This window comes from Trichechus manatus, unplaced genomic scaffold (assembly GCF_000243295.1).
Source record: "Trichechus manatus latirostris isolate Lorelei unplaced genomic scaffold, TriManLat1.0 scaffold00100, whole genome shotgun sequence".
NCBI classification, from domain to species: Eukaryota; Metazoa; Chordata; class Mammalia; order Sirenia; family Trichechidae; genus Trichechus; species Trichechus manatus.
In genome coordinates, this window is record NW_004444036.1 from 2,512,324 (window position 1) to 2,532,175 (window position 19,852).

The window sequence follows — 19,852 nt, forward strand, 5'->3', positions numbered from 1 at the left end:
TTCCAAACGTTTTTCATCTCTACACACAGAAATTCATACCCCTTCAGCTGTTACTCCACTTCTCCCCTCTCTCCAGCCCCTGGTAACCACTAATAAATTTTTGTCTCTAAACATTTGCCTATTCTAGATATTTCATACAATATTTGCCCTTTTGTGTCTGACTTATTTCACTCAGCATAATGTTTTCAAGGTTCATCCATGTTGTGGCATATGCCAGAACTTCATTTCTCTTTATGGCTGAATAATATTCCATTGTGTGGATATATCACATTTTGTTTATCCATTTATCTTTTGATGGACACTTGTGTTGTTTCCACCTTTTGGCTATTGTGAATAGTGCTGCAGTGAACATTAGTGTACAAGTTTGAGTCCCTGTTTTCAGGTGTCAAGTATATGACTAGGAGTGGAATTACTGGGTCATGTGGTAACTCTATGTTTCACTTTCTGAGGACCCGCAAAACTGTTTTCCACAGCTGCTGCTGCATGTTAATTTCCATCAGCAATGGATGAGGGTTCCAGTTTCTCCACATCCTTGCCAACACTTGTTATTTTCCATTTTTTTCTGATAATAGCCATCCTAGTAGGTATGAAGTGGTATCTCATTGTGGTTTTGATTTGCATTCCCCTAATGCCTAATGACTTTGAGTATCTTTTCCTGTGCTTATTGGCCATTAGTCTATCTTCTTTGGAGAGAAGTTTATTCAAGTCCTTTGCTCATTTTTTAAATTGGGTTGTTTGTTGGCAGTTGTCATTGTCGTTGTTGTTCGGTGCTGTCGAGTCAGTTCCGACTCATAACGACCCTATGTATAACAGAACGAAACACTTGCCCGGTCCTGCGCCATCTTCACAATCGTTGTTCTGCTTGAGCCCATTGTTGCAGCTGCTGTGTCTTCTTGTCAGTAGTACATTTTAATAGACTGAACTAAAAAACTGGTAAGATGTAACTTTTTGACATTTAGAGAGCTGAAGGATAATTGCCTGGAAAGTATACTTCTTAGGACCAATTCGTTTCCCGCAGTGAGGTGTTACTCATCAGATGTGTGCACTGTGTTATAGGGTTTATTAAACCATTCATGTTCAAGATATACCCAGATGTGAATAGATTTCAAATCAGTGTGTTCTAACTAAATTGCTATTAAACTGATGGCTTTATTTGCTTAGATTTATTCATGTGTGCTCTGAATTTTTACTTGGATATCTGTATTTCCTTTTCTTCAGGCTTCCTTTTTTTCCATATGGTACTTTAAATCCTAGAATACATAAATGTGCTTTAAATCGTGAATCTGTTGGAAATTATTAAAACATTGTATTTCTTCACTTGCCAAGATAATCTCTCCCTTTGCTTTTCAGAGCTCCATATGGAAAGTCCGTAGACATGTGGTCAGTGGGCTGTATTCTTGGGGAGCTCAGTGATGGACAGCCTTTGTTTCCTGGAGAGAGTGAAATTGACCAACTTTTTACCATTCAGAAGGTGCTAGGACCACTTCCATCTGAGCAGATGAAGCTCTTCTATAGTAATCCCCACTTCCACGGGCTCCGGGTAAGAGGTTTGGCTAAAACCCAAAGTGGAATCAGTACAGCAGTATTTAAATCATTGTTCATTGGACAATGGATGCTACGCTACCCATTGAATACTATCCCTTTCCCATTACAGTGTTTATAATCCCCATTATAATATTTTATTTTTGAATCTTTCATAGTATTTGTGAACAATGGGAAAAAAATGGTCAGAATTTTTAAGTGGGAGCTGCAAATGTTTTTTCTAATTTGTAAATTTCAATTTTTTAAAATCTTTTCTAGCGTATGTGTTATTATATTCTAAACTTTGGTTATCTTAGAATTTTTCTTTACCCAATGTATTAAGTGTCTCTGAAAGATAGCAAATGTATGCATGGCTACTGCCTATATGAGAAAACTCATTTGTAGTGATTCAAGGAAGACTACTAAGACTTGCATTCCGCAAATGTAAAGGTGCTTGTTCTAGCAGGCATTTCTTGTCTGTTTATAATGAAACATCAAATCTTCTTTTCAAACTAGTGGATTATCTTGGGCAAGTTAGACTTGTTAACTTGAACAAAACTTGTTTTCTGAGACTATGCTAAAAAGAATCTTTCTTAGGAAGTATAGGCTTTCCCCAAATGAGGGATATAACTTGCAGAGGGGCCTTATTGGAGCAGCTGGTTAGTTAGAGGCTGCCTCTCTCTTCCGTCTACCCCAAAAGTTACTCTTAGTTTTCAATTCCCCTGTTTGGTGGTTGACCGTGAATTGGTGTTCATTCTAAGAAGTATAGAATAATCTCACCACCACTTCCTTTCTTTCTCTTAAACGCATAATTCTCAAACCATATCTTCTTGATTTATAAGATCCCTTGATTTTGTCTTCGTTTTTCTGTCTGTCAGTTCATTTCACTTTAAGGAGCACTGCTTCTGACATACGTGTGCCCAGCACAGTGCCCGCTCCTGCTGGGCTTAAGCAATGCTGAAGAAATGAATGAAAAAAAGCCCGTAGTTTCTCTTTCACCTCCTTCCTGCTTTCTCTCTCTCCTCCAGATCTGTCTGAGTTACCTCAGGCAAGTCTCTCTTTTCTCCTTATAGTTTTGCTTTTATAAGCCAAAAATGAGAGAAATGACGGCCGTTATATAAGTAGCACATGTGGTCCTGTGTATAGTGCCACAGAGTTATTGAACATTTGTCATACTAGATGCTGAAAATATGGCGGTGAATAGGACTTGCCCTTAATCTAGCAAAAGGGAAAATCTATTATCTTCAGAAAGGAAGTTAGACATAATGAATGAATTTCTGTTTCACCAAGGCTAAATCCACACTCCTTACCAAATAGCCTATGAGACCGTATCTGATCTGGGCCCTCCTAGTTCCCTGACCTAACCTCTCAGACCTAGCCCCTTTCCCTTCCACCTCCAAACTCTCACCACACTTGCCTCTCTTTTCTTTTTTCTCCCCCACTTCTGTAAGCATTCCAAGATTTTTCCAGCTTCAGGGATTTGGGCCTTCCCAGGAAGGTGCTTCCCTTGCCCAACCCCACCTCCCTCCTAGTCCCTGTCTCCCATGGTACCCTTCTTTTTTCCAGCATAAGTGTTATGTTTATAATTATATTGTTTATTTGTTTACTTGTTAACTGTCTAGTTCTCCCCTACTAGAGTATAAGCTCCCCAAGGGCAGAAATGATCTGTTTCATCACTGTATTCCCAGCATCTAACACAGAGCCTAGCACATGTAATAGGTACTCAATAAATATTTGAATGATTTGATTGAACCAATCAGCGTCATCAGCTCTAAAGCTCAAATATATTTCCCTGCTGTCCATCTCTAATGCTTCTTTTACCTTCATCACTGTTTACCCAAATTATTGACAACTACCAAACTGATCTCTCAAACTTTCTCTCTTCAGTCTGTTCACCTTGCCTTTATAATGATCTTCCCTCCAAACTGCACATTTCGTTCTCTCTCCTCCTTTGTTTAAAAACATCCACAGGATTGCAGGTAAAGTTTAAACCCCTTAGGGTAGCATTACAAACCCCTTGTTCTTAGCCCTCCAGCCTCATCTCTCACCCTTTCCTGTCCCCTGCTCCCTGCCCCCTACCCTTTGGCCACATTGAGCTTCTCACCATTTCCTTGACTTCTTGACTTCTCGCTTCTCCAGTGCTGCATTCCCATTTCTATAATGCTCCCAGCACTCACCTCACTTCTGGAAAGCTCCTCTTCCTCCGCCTTCCCCCAGACTCAGGTCAAATGTCCTCCCTCTATGAAGCCTTTCTAGACTTCTCCAGGTGACTCCCTCTTCTGTGCTCCTATCTCTTTTGTAGCGTTCAGTGCATTCTCCTCCCTTTGTCTGTATTATGTTCATTATATCTGTAGCAACCTACAAAATGCCTACTGGGCAATAAATGTACAATGATTGAATATTTGACCTCAGAATTTTAGCACTAACGGCTGGAACATTAAGCTTGGTCTACTGGCTGACTTGTTCTTTGCCTGAAACTTCCGTTGAAAAGCCTCTAAGCTGGATTCTCTGAAGAGGGTATAAACAGGTATCTGACATGGTCCCTGGCCTTCAGCAACCCAAAAATTAGCTGAAGAATTAGGACTTTCATGTATGAAATAATTAGAAAAATACAATTTATAATAAAGCATATATATTAAAGTTTTGTGTTCCTTACTACATTGTACTGTTTTCTAATATGTCTCACCATGATTTAGGCCATGAGAGTGTCAGATGTTCTAGAAGGGTAGAAGTCATAGTTGACTGGATTCGTTAGAGAAGGCTTTATGAAGGACTCGAAATTTGAAATGGATATTGAAGAAGAGGTATCATTTGATCAGACAGGCCTCATGAAGGATATCTTCTGCATTTGTCTGTGATCCTGTTTGTTCACAGACCTCCTCATTAAACAGTACGTGTAAAATGCTAGACAGCATATGACAAAGCTGGTTATAAATATCTGTTGGGGAAATTGCTGCTTCTGTGACATTTTGCGTTTTGTTAGCTTTAATATTTTTACATTTTAGTCTGAAAGTCTTTGGTGTTTTAACTAAATTAGTTTAATCTCTTTAGAGGTTTCACAACATCTTTTGAGGGAAAAATTTTCCTTCATAATTCTGCTTGAGAATGTCTGCAGCAGATAGCTAAGCACATAAGGTGGCCCTGCTGTGGAACAACACAGACTCATCAGTAATCTGTCCAGTGTTACAGGCCTGTAGCTCTGGAGCAAGACAACAAAAACAAAAAACCCAGTTGCCTCTGAGTGATTCCAACTCATGGCCACCCCATGACTACTAGGGTAAGATTGCTGGGGTTCAAATCCTAGCTCCGTATTTACTGCCTGAATGACTTTGAACAAGTTATGTTGCCATCCTGTGCCTCTGGTTCTTCATGTGTAAAATGATGATAATAGAAGTACCACCTGATGGAGCTGTTGAGAAGATTAAATATTATATGTAAAATGCCCAGATTGTTGCCTGGCACATAGTAGATGCTCTGTAAAGAGGCACTCTTCTATTGTTGTCTTGACCAATTGATCCAGCAACCAACCTACTGACTGGGATATACTTTGAACTTCTTTTTTTTTTTTTTAATTATGCTTTAAATGAAAGTTTACAGTTTAGTTTCTCATACAAAAATTTATACACACACTGCTATGTGACCCTAGTTGCTCTCCCTATACTGTGACAGCACACTCCTCCTTTCCATCCCGGATTTCCCGTGTCCATTCAACCAGTTCCTGTCCCTTTCTGCCTTCTCATCTCGCCTCCGGACAGGAGCTGCCCATTTAGTCTCGTATATCTACTTGAGCTAAGAAACAGTTTCTTCACGAGTATCATTTTATGTCCCATAGTCCAGTCTAATCTTTATCTGAAGAGTTGGCCTCGAGCATGGTTTTAGTGCTGGATTTACAGAGAGTCCGGAGGCCATGCTTTCTGGGGTTCCTCCAGTCTCAGTCAGACCATTAAGTCTGGTCTTTTTACTAGAATTTGAGTTCTGCACCCCACCTTTCTCCTGCTCCATCAGGGACTCTCTGTTGTGTTTCCTGTCAGGGCGGTCATTGGTGGTAGCCAGGCACCATCTAGTTTTTCTGGCCTCAAGCTGATGCAGTCTCTGGTTTCTGTGGCCCTTTCTGTCTCTTGGGCTAACACTTTTCCTTGTGTCTTTGGTGTTCTTCATTCTCCTTTACTCCAGGTGGGTCAGGACCAATTGATGCATCTTAGATGGCCACTTGCAAGCTTTTAAGACCCCAGACGCCACTTACCAAAGTGGGCTGCAGAACATTTTCTTAATAAACTTTGTTATGCCAATTGGCCTACATGTCCCCTGAAAGCATGGTCCCCAGACCTCCACTTCTGCTACTCTGTCCTGTATTCAGGAAAATTCTTAGCTTTTGGTTTAGTCCAATTGTGCCGACTTCTCCTGTATTGTGTGTTGTCCTTCCCTTCACCTAAGATAATTCTTGTCTACTATCTAGTTAGTGAATACCCCTGTCCCTCCCTCCGCAGCCTTGTAACCATCAAAGAATGTTTTCTTCTGTGTTTAAACCTTTTCTTGAGATCTTATAGTAGTGGTCTTGTCCAATATTTGTCCTTATGCAACTGACTAATTTCACTCAGCATAATACCTTCTAGGCTCATCCATGTTATGAGATGTTTCACGGATTCATGGATGTTCTTTATCATTGTGTGAATATAGCATAATTTGTTTATCCATTCGTCCATTGATGAGCACCTAGGTTGTTTCCGTCTTTTTGCTATCATGAACAGTGCTGCAGTGAACATGGGTGTGCATCTATCTATTCTTGTGACGGCTCTTATTTCTCTAGGATATATTCAAAAGAGTGGGATTGCTGGATCGTATGGTACTTCTATTTCTAGCTTTTAAGGAAGCGCCAAATCGATTTCCAAAGTGGTTGTACCATTTTACGTTCCCACCAACAGTGTATAAGTGTTCCAGTGTCTCCACAACCTCTCCAACGTGTTTATTATTTGGTGTTTTTTGTATTAAAGCTAACCTTGTTGGGGTGAGATGGTATCTCATTGTAGTTTTGATTTGCATTTCTCTAATGGCTAATGATCGTGAGCATTTCCTCATGTCTCTGTTAGCCGCCTGAATGTGTTGTTTGGTGAAGTGCCTGTTCAAATTCTTTGCCCATTTTTTGATTGGGTTATTTGCCTTTTTGTTGTTGAGGTTTTGCAGTATCTTGTAGATTTTAGAGATTAGACGCTGATCGGATTTGTCATAGCCAAAATTTTTTTCCCAGTCTGTAGGTTGTCTTTTGACTCTTCTGGTGAAGTCTTTTGATGAACATAAGTGTTTGATTTTTAGGAGCTCCCAGTTATCTAGTCTCTCTTCTGGTGTTTGTGCATTGTTACTTATGGTTTGTATTCTGTTTATGCCATGTATTAGGGCTCCTAGTGTCCCTGCTTTTTCTTCCATGACCTTTATCATTTTCAATGTTATATTTAAGTCTTTGATCCATTTTGAGTTAGTTTTTGTGCATGGTGTGAGGTATGGGTCTTGTTTCAATTTTTTGTGGATGGATATCCAGTTATGCCAGCACCATTTGTTAAAGAGACCATCTTTTCCCCATTTAATTGACTTTGGGCCTTTGTCAAATATCAGCTGCTCATAGGTGGATGAATTTATGTCTGGATTCTCAGTTCTGTTCCAGTGGTCTGTGTATCTGTTGTTGTACCAGTACCAGTCTGTACTTTAAACTTCTGTGCTTGAGTTTTGGATATTAATTGAATATCTTTTATTAGAATGGTAGATTTCATTCCAAAGCACATAAATTAAAAAATTTTGAGTTAAGAATTTTCTTGGTCATTTTCAATTGTATTTCTAATTTTTTTTTTATTTTCAGCCTTAATTTTGTTATCAGTGAAATACCACTTCTGAAAAAAAAAAAGATGGAGGGAAGATCTGGTAGCATAAAATAGCCCTCATAAGCAAAATATTAATTACAGTGTACTGGTATAGAGTCTTTAATCACAGCATGGTCTGATATTTAATGCTCCAACAACATCAAAAGGAGCCTCTGTACCTCCTTTAGGAGAGGCACCTGGTTTTAGAAAGAGTGTGGGCTTGGATCACACACCTGGGTGTGAATACCAGTTCTACTGCTTTTTAATTATGTAATTTGCCTTGAACAAGTTACTTAAACTTTCTGATCCTCACCTTCCTCATCTCTAAAATAGGAATGATAACAATACTTAAAGTGACTCGCATAGCATCACTTCCCTCAGAAATCAGTTTTGGGTTATTGCTTATGTGTCTGTGTCAAGTTATTCCTTCTACTTCCTCTATCTGGAAGATGCTGTCCTACTTCTGTCTTCACACTTTTCTCATCTTTCAAAACCCAGTTATAGTATTACCTGTGGATTCTGTCCTGTACAGCTAGCTGCAAACCACACTGGTCTCTCCTTTCTCTGAGCTTCAATTAGAATTTACAAGTGCACAGCTGAGCACTGATTGCTTTCCCAACTCATCTGTGGATTCCTTGTGTGCAAGGTTTAGACCTTACCCATCTTCTGTCTCTCCTGTCATACCTAGCGGTGTGTGAATGATTTCATAATCACTCCTTAAAAGGCTTTTGCTTGAACTTTACTACATAACTAGTCCCCCACTCCCACTTATTTAGCATGTTTAGACGTTTCAGTTCTTTGAAATGTCTTTATGTTGGCCTAAAGGAATATACATTAAAAGCAGACTAGCCCTTACCTTTGGAGGGCGTATATGGCATTGGGCGCTGCCAGTCAGATTACCCAATGCTTTAGCATCCGCTCAGATATTGCAAAATGTGAGAGCAGAGGGAAGACGGAGCATCTGAATAAAGTTGACCCCTTCCCCTCATTTTCTTTAGAAATGCATTTGTTAATCTAGGAGCCTCTGTTTGCCTTCTGCTCCAATTTACTCAAAGGAAGGAACTGAAAACCGGCCATTGAAAAGGTATATTAAAGGCAGTAATAGAACATGTGTTTGAATTCATCGTCTCCACTTCTGTGGCCTTTCAGGTACTGGCTTCTTGGTGCCTTTTCCTCTTTTTTTATTTCTCTCTTTCCAGGACCGAATGATATTTTGTTGTAAAAAAGGCATAAGAATTATATCTGATGTCTTATCATATCCCTCCTGTTTGTCCCCCGATTAATTAATTAGTAATTAAGAATTGTCTGCAGATCAGTCAGCAATATACTGTTTCAAATTTTTATGTTTCAGTTTGTTTCACATGCTGTCATATTGTCACCCTAGATTTTGGTATCATCTTTCACCTGTGAGTTTTCCTGTTATTTAACACTCAGTCCTAGTAATCCATACCTAAACTACATAGAAACCAAAAGTAATCTACATATGTGATAAATGTGACTTTGATCGGCACCAGGGCAATAACTCCTGCCCATCTGCTGCTTTCTCTAGCTCTCCCAGCACATGTAGACACACATCCTTCCCCATATGCTAACATTTCTGTCCTGTTGTTCTTACAGTTTCCAGCTGTCAACCATCCTCAGTCATTGGAGAGAAGATACCTTGGGATTTTAAATAGCGTTTTACTTGACTTAATGAAGGTGGGACAAGTTGATGTTGTATGTCTTTGTATGAAATGTGTTTTGGTTTGTGACTGTTGCGTCTACATGCAACCATGGCCTGCTTTTCTGAATTAAATGTTTTGTTCTTATATGTATAATGGTGAATAGTGGGGGACTATGTCATGTTAAGGTGCACTGGTGGTGCAGTGATTAAAGCGCTCAGCTGCCAACCAAAAGGTCAGTGGTTCGAACCTACCAGATGCTTTGCGGAAGAAAGATGTGGCAGTCTGCTTCTGTAAAGATTACAGCCTTGGAAACCTTATGGGGCAGTTCTCCTCTGTCCTATAGGGTGGAATCGACTTGGTGGCAACAGGATCTGGTATGGTGGTATTCCATCTAGACAGAACCATGGGATATGTAAATTATATTCCTAAAATGGACAGAATAATAGAAAAATCCGTTAGCACTGAAGAGCTGCACAGGCATAAGATTTTAAAACAATTCTTAAAATGAACATTGAAAGAAAAGAAATTGTAAAAATATTTTGTGTGATATTTAAGGGCTTCCATAATCTACAGATTTTATCAGTTAACCTAATTCTGCTCTTCTCTAACTTGGCCTGTTCTCGCCCAGACAGATCAGCTGTTTCTGGCTCTTCTTTTGACACATCAGGATCACTGCTACCTACTATGGCCCAGGTCTTCCTCCTCAGGCTAGTCCTCCCCACTCAGAAGGTCCTCCTGCTAGGGACTACTGAAAACATTCTCTAATTTTTTTTTTTATTCAAGTTTTTCTTCGCCAGTAGACAGTCAACCCCTTGAGAGAGAACTGTTTTTCCTGTTTCCTCAGCTTTCGTTGCAGCCAGCCAGTGCATAACCAAGTGGTGGGTGTTTGGTAGTAGACCCTGAAAACACCTGTAATGAGTCCATTTTATTTTTTGCCCATTCAGTCAGTGGTCAAGATCAGCGGCCCCCACATTCCCCCAGAGCCTTTCAGTGCATACTTAGCACAGTTGGAAACTGCTAATCAACTGAGAACTTTGCTTCGCTTCAAACTGTGTGCCTCAGACTATGTTAATGTGTTCCAGGGAATGCTGTGTAAATAGGTGTGGGGGAGGAGGTGAGGGCAAGGTGTGGTCTTGAGGAGAGACCACACACCATATAACCTTTCACAGAGATTCACAGTGTTCATTAACCTGTAACGGTTTCCGGAAATCCCACAGTAAAACTTTTCTGTTTCACCTAGCATGTCACAAATTTAATTAAATACTGAATGCTGTTTTTTTTTTTAAATAAAACTCTAAAATGCTAGTGTTTCTCTGAACACAGGTTGAGAAATGCTGTAAAAAAAAAAACCCTCAAAGCTCTTTCAGTTGATTAGACATAAATTATCACTTAAATCAGTTGGGGTTTGTCAATACACTTTTTCATGCAATCAGTATTTGTTGATCAAGGCCTTAATTATTTGGTAACTTTTTAGATGAAAGTAAAGTAGGAAAACTCAGTTAAATATAATTTCATGTTTTCTGCCTTTTATCTTTTTTTAGATAAAAATAATTGAACATTTTTGTTAAATCATAACCAAGTATCAGTATGGTACCTGATAAAAGTAGTTTGGAAGTTAACCTTTCTGTTCTTATTCATTTAATATAAAACCCATTGCCGTTGAGTTGATTCCAGCTTCCAGCGACCCTATAAGAGAGAGCAGAACTGCCCCATAGGGTTTCCAAGGCTGTAATCTTTACGGAAGCAGACTGCCACATCCTTCTTCGATGGAGTGGCTGATGGGTTCCAACCGCTGATCTTTTGGTTAGCAGCCGAGGTCTTAACCACTGACCCACCAGGGCTCCTATTCATTTAATGTATTTAGTCTCAAATTTTTTTTTAACATTAAGTAAACATTTTAATTGAGATATGTATTTAGAAGGTACACAGGTTATAAGTGTACCTGTCAGTTTTTATAATGTATATAATGTGCAACCCCACCCAGATTGGTATATAGGAAATTATTAACACCCTGCAAGCCTCCTTCACGACCCCTCTCAGGCTTTGCTCCCCTGCTACTCCCCATTCCCAGAAGCCACTGTTCTGACTTCTGGCACCATAGATTAATATTGCCTTGTTATTGAACATTATAATAATAGAATCATCCATTTTGTCTTTTACCTATTTTTGAAAAGGAATTTTAAAAACGAATAACACCGATTATCTTTTCATGGAGAGATACATTCTTTCCCACTCTCTAAAGCTGTCTTGATAATTTTGTCCATATTTAAGTACCTAAAATGGCCGTTTCATCCTGCATCTGTTCATATCAGCCATTTTAGTGGGGACACAGGTCACCAGAATTAATGAAGCCCCTTGTAATTTTAAGAATAGCTACAAGAATTATATCGACTCTGTTATAGTAAAAAATAACAATGATTGTTTTTCTCCATCATGCTGAATTTTAGAAACTATTTACTGGGTAAGTTTCATATTGCCCTCATAATGACCTCATCCCTTCAGGTAATTTGAAAATTAACAGCTTTATTTATAAATATAGCTCTTTGTGTATATGTGCAGTAATTTCTACTATTGTTAATATTAAATAAATTAAAATAGAACTAATGCTAGTATTTATTTGGCTTCTGAAAGATCATACCATATTTTTACACAAATAAGATGCACTTTCTACATTTGTTTGCCAACCACTCTCTCCCCCCATGAGGTATTTTCATAAGCTCTTAATTGCCGCTGTGCTAAATTTTTATATGTTGGTGTAAAAAAATTTGCATAACGTGCTTAAGAAAATACCTGGAGAGAGTGGCTGGCAAACAAGCGTAGAAGAAGTTCGTTATCTGCAACATAAAAATGTGGTATATTCTTCTAATTTAAAAGACTATTCAAGGGCAGACTTTCTTTTGTTTTTAACTAGTATCTTACAGTTGAAGAAACCATTTTGATGTTAACCGTTTTACTGCCACTGAGACCAAAATCATTTTACACTCCTGCACAGTTTTTGTTCTCTAATAAGGAAGAAAAAAGAACTGAGATAATTTCAGAGTTGTGCCCGAATCGACATGAATGTAAATTCACTTGCATGTAACTGGTGGCTTGGACTTCAATAACCAGAATCTTTTGAACCAAAGGGAATATTTCAGTATCTAGTAGGATTAGAATTCAGATTTTCTGTGGTGCTAGGTTAGAGGTGGTTCTCTGAAATTGAAGTCTGGCTGATTGGGAGGGAACGTAGATTTGTCACTGTTCGACAGTGGATCACAGAGATTAACTGTGGGTAAAATCAATGAAAGTGAGCTTGAGATGGATTTGGGAATGCTGGCATTTCACTTTTCTTCCTTCCTCTGGGGGAGAATGTCAGTCACTCAAAGAGCACGTTTCAGAATGATCTGTTCAGTCAGGTTATGTTTCTTTATATATAGAAACATAATTTGCTAAATTTGTAAATAAAAATTAGTTTTAATAAAGATTCCTCTTTTTTAATCTCATCCAATTATTAATGAGATAAATAAATAATATGTAAAGAAAACATTTTAGTTTTTAAAAAATCTAATATATGACACATAAGACAAAGGGTTAGTACCTTAGTGAGTAAACAACCCTTAAAAAGAAATAAGAAAAGGACAGATACATAAAATTTTTAAACATAGGTATCTTACAGCTATTTTAATTCACATCTTTGATTACTGGTGAAGTTGAACATTTTTATTTTTAATAGAGCAGTTTTGTTGTTGTAGTTGCCTTCGAGTAGATTCTGACTTGTGTGTGCAGAGTAGTAGATTTAGTTTTACAGAAAAACTGTTCGACAGTGGATCATAAAGACTCCTCTTTTTTAATCTCATCCAATTATTAATGAGATAAATAAATAATATGTATTTCTTATTTTTCTGTGTCCTTTTCTTGTTTATTTTTAAGGTTGTTTACTCACTAATATATGACACGTAAGAATATTATTAACATCTTGTATTGCTGTGGAACATTTGTTACAATTGATGAACCAATATTGACATGTGACTGTTAACTAAGGTCCATAGTTTACATTCAAGTTCACTCTTTGTGTGGTACAGTCCTGTGGGTTTTGACAAACACATAGTCATATGTCTACCATTCCAGTATCAGTGCCCTAAAATTCCCCTGCGCTTCACCTGTTCATCCCTCCCCTTCCCCTACTGAATTCCTAGCAACCACTGCTCTTTCCCTTGTCTCTAGTTTTGCCTCTTCCAGAATGTCATATAGTTGGAAGAGATCCAATTTTTAAAATACCTAATTTACAAGTACTGAAAAGAACGATGATGCCTGTTGTTGATGAAGGTGTCAGGAAATGGGCAGACTCATACAACTGCTGATAGGAGCATAATTTGAGACCTTTCACAGAGGGTAGCTTAGCAACACATAGAAAAGAATCCTTAAATTTTTACATACCTACCAATTCCATTTCTAGGAGTTTATGCTCAATGATTTTGGGTATTCATCACGACATCAATTGTGGTAATGAAAAGTGGCAACCATCTAAATATTCAACAGTAGGAAACTGGTTAAATAAATCATGGTATGTCCATACCATAAAATTCTATATAGTCATTAAAAAGCACTTTGGATTATTCATTGCAGCATTGTTCATAATAATACAAGAAAGGTAACAACCAAAATGTTTCTAATTAGGGAATTGGTAAAAACCAATTAAGGTACATCCATAGAGTTGAAACTTTTTACCAATATGGAATGATCTCTAACATCGATGTCAAATGCAAAAACAAAAGAGGTTAAGTACAGACACTTGTGTGTATGCTGCTGCCATTTGGGTAAAATAAAAGGAGCAGCTAGATCTGTGCACAGAATATCTATGGAAGGCCACACACAAACTAGTTAACGTTAGTTGCCTCCAAAGAGGGAAACTAGGTATCTGGGGGTCCAGAAAAGGAGGAAGAATATATATTCTTTTATGTGAATATATTACTTACTTGAAAATGTATTTAAAATGGCTAAATTATGTTGTAAAAATGTTTTTGGTTAGTAAGTGAAAAGTACAGGATACAAAACTTAATGTGTGTAATATGATCCAGCTTTTATAAAAGAAAATATGTATAGATGATATTCAGAAAAGGACTCAGAGGAGGGCTGGGGTTCTGGATGATACAGATGGCCCTTCCTTTTCTGTCTGTCCTTCTTTATGTCTGTCTTTCTTTCTTTCTTCTCAGCTGTGTTTGCCAGATATTTTGCCATGACCATGTATTTCTTTTATAAGGAGAAAAAAAAAAAAGGCTTTTATTAGAATTTAAATTTGACTTTGTAACGTTCTTTCCAATCCTCAACTTTATTTCCTAAGAATTTACTGAAGTTGGACCCAGCTGACAGATACTTGACAGAACAGTGTTTGAATCACCCTACATTTCAAACCCAGAGACTTCTGGATCGTTCCCCTTCAAGGTCAACAAAAAGAAAACCTTACCACGTGGAAAGCAGCACGCTGTCTAATAGGTAAATATTCCCTTTTAAGGAATACAGATGCAGTGTTGGTCTTACAAGTAGGTGGAGGAGGTGGCTGCTTAAATGATGCAATTAGAGGAAAGAAGGGAAGCCCTCTTTATTCAAAAATATCTTCCTTATGCTTATTACATGATTCAGAACCACAATTAAAGAGTTGTGTGGGTCTTAAAGGCTTTCTTGTCTTTAACAAGTATATTATGGAAACCTATACATTCCCGGGGAAAGGTAGCATTGGGTTAGCGACTTAGGGGGTTTCCAGCCTCAAGAGCTAGAAGATTCTGTGTAAACAGGGTTCAAGGGGAATCCTGGAGGAAGAAGGATGGGTAAGGGCAAGGGGATTTCTTGGAGGGAGAAGAGGACGCCGAACAGGTGGGTGGGAAGGTACCAAGGACATTCTTAGCAATTAAACCAAGTAGGTCTGGCTCTGTAGAAGGGTCTTATGTTTTTGTTGCTCTTGTCTTTTAACCACTGAATTGAGAAATTAGTTTTTCCTAAGAATAAGAATAGGGAATAGTAAAGTCACTTTGGTAGCTAGTGATTAAAATTGGTGTTTTTTAATTCTAACTTCTCAGCATAATATTCAAAAACTTCTATTTCCCGGTTACATTTACATTGCCTTGAGCTGACCCAAGAAGACAGTGTCCTAGTCACGATCTCCCTCTCTTCCTTCTTCTTCTACAAAGTTGACCTTGTCATCTGGTGTTGCTTAGATTGTGGGAGACAAATAGAAAACAGTAATTCTATATGGAGCTTTGTGAATATAGAATTCTCCTCCCCCCGCCAGCTTTTCTCCTCAATTTCCTTCTGTGTAGAAAAATTGTAGGTAAGGATTTTAAAAGCTCAAGACCTGGTACTGTTTAGATCTGGGATTGCATCCATAAATTGGTAGTAACCATTTATTCTGTATTTTCTCTGCTTAACTGTGGTAGTGTAATTGTCTTTTTAACCTCCCTTGTCATATTAGAAATGTCATCTTACATTACTCTAAATATTTTATTCCTACAACCACATAGAAGTTTGTGCTCAATATTGATAGCAGTATTTCTAAATGTCTCAAAAGCTCCAGCGGGTGTCTTTACTTTTTTCTGTGCCTTTCTTGTCCTCTTTTGATTTTAGGACAGTTCACAATACAGTAGTCTCCACCGCCCTTATCCACGGGGGATATGTTCCAAGACCCCCATGGATGCTTGAAACCATGGATAGAACCAAACTCTGTATATACTATGTTTTGTCCTATACATACATACATACCTATGATAGTTTAATTTATAGATTAGGCACAATAAGAGATTAACAACGATAACTAATAATAGAACAATTATAACAATATACTGTAATAAAAGTTATGTGAATGTGGTCCCTGGGCAGGATGGAGCAAGATTTCATCAGGCTACATATTTAATATTTTTGGACCACAGTTGACCAGGGGTAACTGAAACCACAGGAAGCGAAACTGTGGATAAGGGGGACTACTGTGTATGTGTGTTATTTCTCTGCTGTTACTGTTTCTAGGCTGAAGGGAAAGGAGAGGAAATAGGGTTAACAGAGCCCAGAGAGCACTGGAGCTGGGCAGAAGGAGTGACCCCTTGGGAAGCAGCTTTCAGAGAGAACACTGAAAGGGATAATTTCGAAGATTACCATTCTATTGGGGTGGGGGGGTAGATATCTATCTGTCTGTCTAATCTGTCTGTCTATCTCGTCTGTCGACTTTTCCTCCAATTAGTATGCGATGGGAACAGAATTCCCAAATCAAACCATCTTTAGCAATAACAATATTTGCAGGAAAATTTTCTGAATGCTTAATAAGAAATGAATTATGTACAGTATTGTTCATTTAAAAGCATTCTAACCTACCTCAAACTAAAATTGGGTCTTTTAAATAGTTAAAAAGAGAATACCCTGACCTTGCTGTGATGTCAGTTTCAGCTTTCAAATAGTGGACAAGGTTTTCATTTTAAACCAAGTATGAAATGAAGCTGTAAGTTCTAAAGAAGGCCTCAGTCAGTTTGGAATAATAAAGTGTGAAATGAAATGAAAAAGAATAAATTGTGCCTTTTGAGGAGAAATGAACTCTCTCAGATCTCTGTGTTCCATTTAGGGATGGATTTCTGTTTAGTGTACAAGGAAGTATCTGAACAGTTAGAGGTGGATTCTTGTTTAGTGTACGAGGAGGCATCTTCACCACCTAAAGTCACTGCTGCTTCTCGAAAACAAATACTAATCATCATGTTTTCTGACAAATCTCACAGCTCGGTTTACATTTCTTTTTAGAGTGTCTTTTTTTTTTTTTTTTTAATTGAGTTCATTACTAGAATTCTCATTCTTTGTCTATATAGGCTGAAGATAAAAGAGACATTGGTGTCTCTGTGTGTGTGTTGTATGTATGTGTATCTCCAAGCGGGCTATAAGTTTTACAGATAAAATGAAACTTGAAGAATACAGTAACCTTCAAGTCTAAATATTCTGACATTCAGACAGACAAAAGAGTTTGTCTACAGCTCAGCTGTCTTCCTCCTGGCAGGCGTTCTAAAACAAACACTCAGCTATGAGGAGCACGGTAGCAAGAGCAGGTGTTTTACCAAATTGTCAGTTAGAAACTATGATGCCAAAGTGACTTCATCAGGACCAGTGCTTTGTTGCAGAGTGACTTGGTCTAATGAACTTACTTCTTTGTTATTGGTAGGTACACGTTTGGGAGAGTTACTGTTTTTGGTCTTTGAGGTATTTTGGGTATTTGTTCTTTTTTTTTTTTTTAACATGATACTTTGCGTGTCTGCTCTTGAGGGGAACTGATATACTTCTTTTGTTTTTAACGTAGAAACCAAGCCAGCAAAAGTGCTGCTTTGCAGTCTCACCACCGATCTAACAGCAAGGACATCCACAACCTAAGTGTGGGTCTCTCACGGGCTGACGAAGGTCTTCCTGCCAACGAAAGCTTCCTAGACGGAAACCTTGCCGGAGCTACTCTTAGTCCAATGCACAGCAAAACCTACCAAGCAAGCAACCAGCCTGGGTCTGCCAGCAAAGATCTCACCAACAACAATATGCCACATCTTCTTAGCCCAAAAGAAGCCAAGTCAAAAACCGAGTTTGATTTTAATATTGACCCAAAGCCTTCGGAAGGCCCCGGCACGAAGTACCTCAAGTCAAGCAGCAGATCTCAGCAGAACCGGCACTCATTTATGGAGAGCTCTCAGAGCAAGGCTGGGACACTGCAGCCCAGTGAGAAGCAGAGTCGGCATAGCTATATTGACACTATTCCCCAGTCCTCTAGGAGTCCCGCCTACAGGACCAAGGCCAAAAGCCATGGGGCGTTGAGTGACTCCAAGTCCGTAAGCAATCTCTCCGAGGCCAGAGGCCAAATGGCGGAGTCCAACACTAGTAGATACTTTCTATCCAGCTGCTTGGACTTGAACTCTCCCACCAGCCCAACCCCTACCAGGCACAGCGATACAAGAACTTTGCTCAGCCCTTCGGGGAGAAATAACCGAAGCGAGGGCACCCTTGACTCACGCCGAACCACGACCAGACATTCTAAAACAATGGAGGAGTTGAAGCTGCCCGAGCACATGGACAGCAGCCATTCCTACTCACTGTGTACCCCTCATGAATCCTTCTCCTATGGGCTGGGCTACACCAGCCCTTTCTCCTCCCAACAGCGTCCTCATCGGCATTCCATGTATGTGACCCGAGACAAAGTGAGAGCCAAAGGCCTGGATGGAAGCTTGAGCATAGGGCAAGGGATGGCTGCCAGAGCCAACAGCCTGCAACTCTTATCACCTCAGGTACAGCTTAGGACCTTGACTACATCTGTTGACTCATCATGGGAAGGTGGTGCAGAGGATGTGAATAGGGTCAATCTGCAATTTTCCCTACTGCAGGAGGTCTTACTTTCTTGATAGGATGCATTTAGGGAAACCATACTTGAAAGACTAAAAACTGCTTTAAAAAAAAAAATCCTCCTTTAAATCAGTTGTTGTGAGTACCCAAGAGGATGCAAAAGTTTGTTTTTAGAAATCTGTTTTCTTTCTGGCATATTTTGTTGAGAGAATCCTATTTTGATTTGTTATAGAATTCGTCAGCTCTCTGGGGGTTAGTTTTTTCATTCTCTCAAAATTCTGTGTGAATTCATGAGTGTTTAATCTCTCCAAACCACATTTGCTGAAATCAGATCTTTGCTAATACCTTACTTGATATCTTAATTGAATTTAAAAGTCCTTTAATTTATCCAGAACTATAGATAAATTTAACTTATAGCCAGGATGAATATTAATTTTCAGTCTTTTGGATTGTTTTTAAATCTCAAGGCAATATTTTTAGATTAATGGCTTCCTCTGTCTTATTGTTCTTTAGCCTCTACACCTGTTTAAAAGAAGTGGAATTCTGATAATAGAATACATGTTTGTAATGGGAGGCTTAGCAAGATGAGCACTGGGGAGGGAGAGGGAGGTCATCAGTAATGAGCAACCAGTGTAGCAGCAGACTAGCTCAGAGCTCAGGCTCTGAAGCCATCCAGGCAGGTTGAATCCCAGTTCTGAAACTTACTTCGGATGATGGAAATTTGGGACAGTTCCATAATCTCTCTGGGCCTCAGATTCCTCGTCTGAGGGTTGCCGCAGGAAGTTTCTGTTGCTGCTGCTGCTTCTATTAGGATGGGAGCTGTCCTGAGACACTGAGCCCCTTCTCGACTGGATATTCTCAGGCATTCCAAAAAGTCTGAGATGGAGTTCCTGCCCTTGGGAAACTTATCTTCTCCCAGGAGAGATTGAATTATACATAGAACAATGAAAGAATAATTAAGAACTGAATTAATATGGCACTGGCTATAAATAGGAGTTGAGAACAGGGAGAGATCATTGCAGTCAGAAGGGGCTTTAGGGCAACTAAAGGTCTTGCTCTGGGCTGAGATGCAGAGATAGATGAGTTTGGGGTGGCTAAAAAGTGAAGATGTGTTCAAAGATTTACTGAGCTAGGTACCGCGGTAGGCTCTGATTAGAAAAATGAAAATGATATGATCTCTGTCTTCTTGGAGTGTGTGGGCTCGTGGGGGGCACTTATCAACAGATCCAAAAAAACCAAACCTGTTCCCGTCAAGTCAATTCCGACTCATAGCGACCCTATAGGACAGAGTAGAACTAGAACTGCCCCATAGGGTTTCTAAGGAGCAGCTGGTGGATTCAAACTGCGACCTTTTGGTTAGCAGCTGAGCTCTTATACCTGGTGCTGTGCTAGAGTTGTGTGTGCTGTCAGGATAAAGAGTGTCACAGTCCAGAAGGGTTGTAGGAGGCTTCCAGAGGAAGTGGCATCTGGGGCAGAAACTTCTAGGATGGTTGGGAT

General features: G+C 39.1%; 1 protein-coding gene across 1 annotated transcript in view; it reads left to right on the forward strand.

The window, feature by feature from the left end:
• CDKL5 (cyclin dependent kinase like 5) overlaps nt 1-19,852 on the forward strand; it is a 155,086-nt gene that overhangs the window by 111,179 nt on the left and 24,055 nt on the right. Inside the window, exons 9-12 of the mRNA XM_004382822.2 lie at nt 1,351-1,540; nt 8,988-9,068; nt 14,355-14,506; nt 17,334-18,300. Of these exons, the coding sequence (XP_004382879.1) occupies nt 1,351-1,540; nt 8,988-9,068; nt 14,355-14,506; nt 17,334-18,300 (1,390 nt within the window). The remainder of the gene's footprint in view (nt 1-1,350; nt 1,541-8,987; nt 9,069-14,354; nt 14,507-17,333; nt 18,301-19,852) is intronic.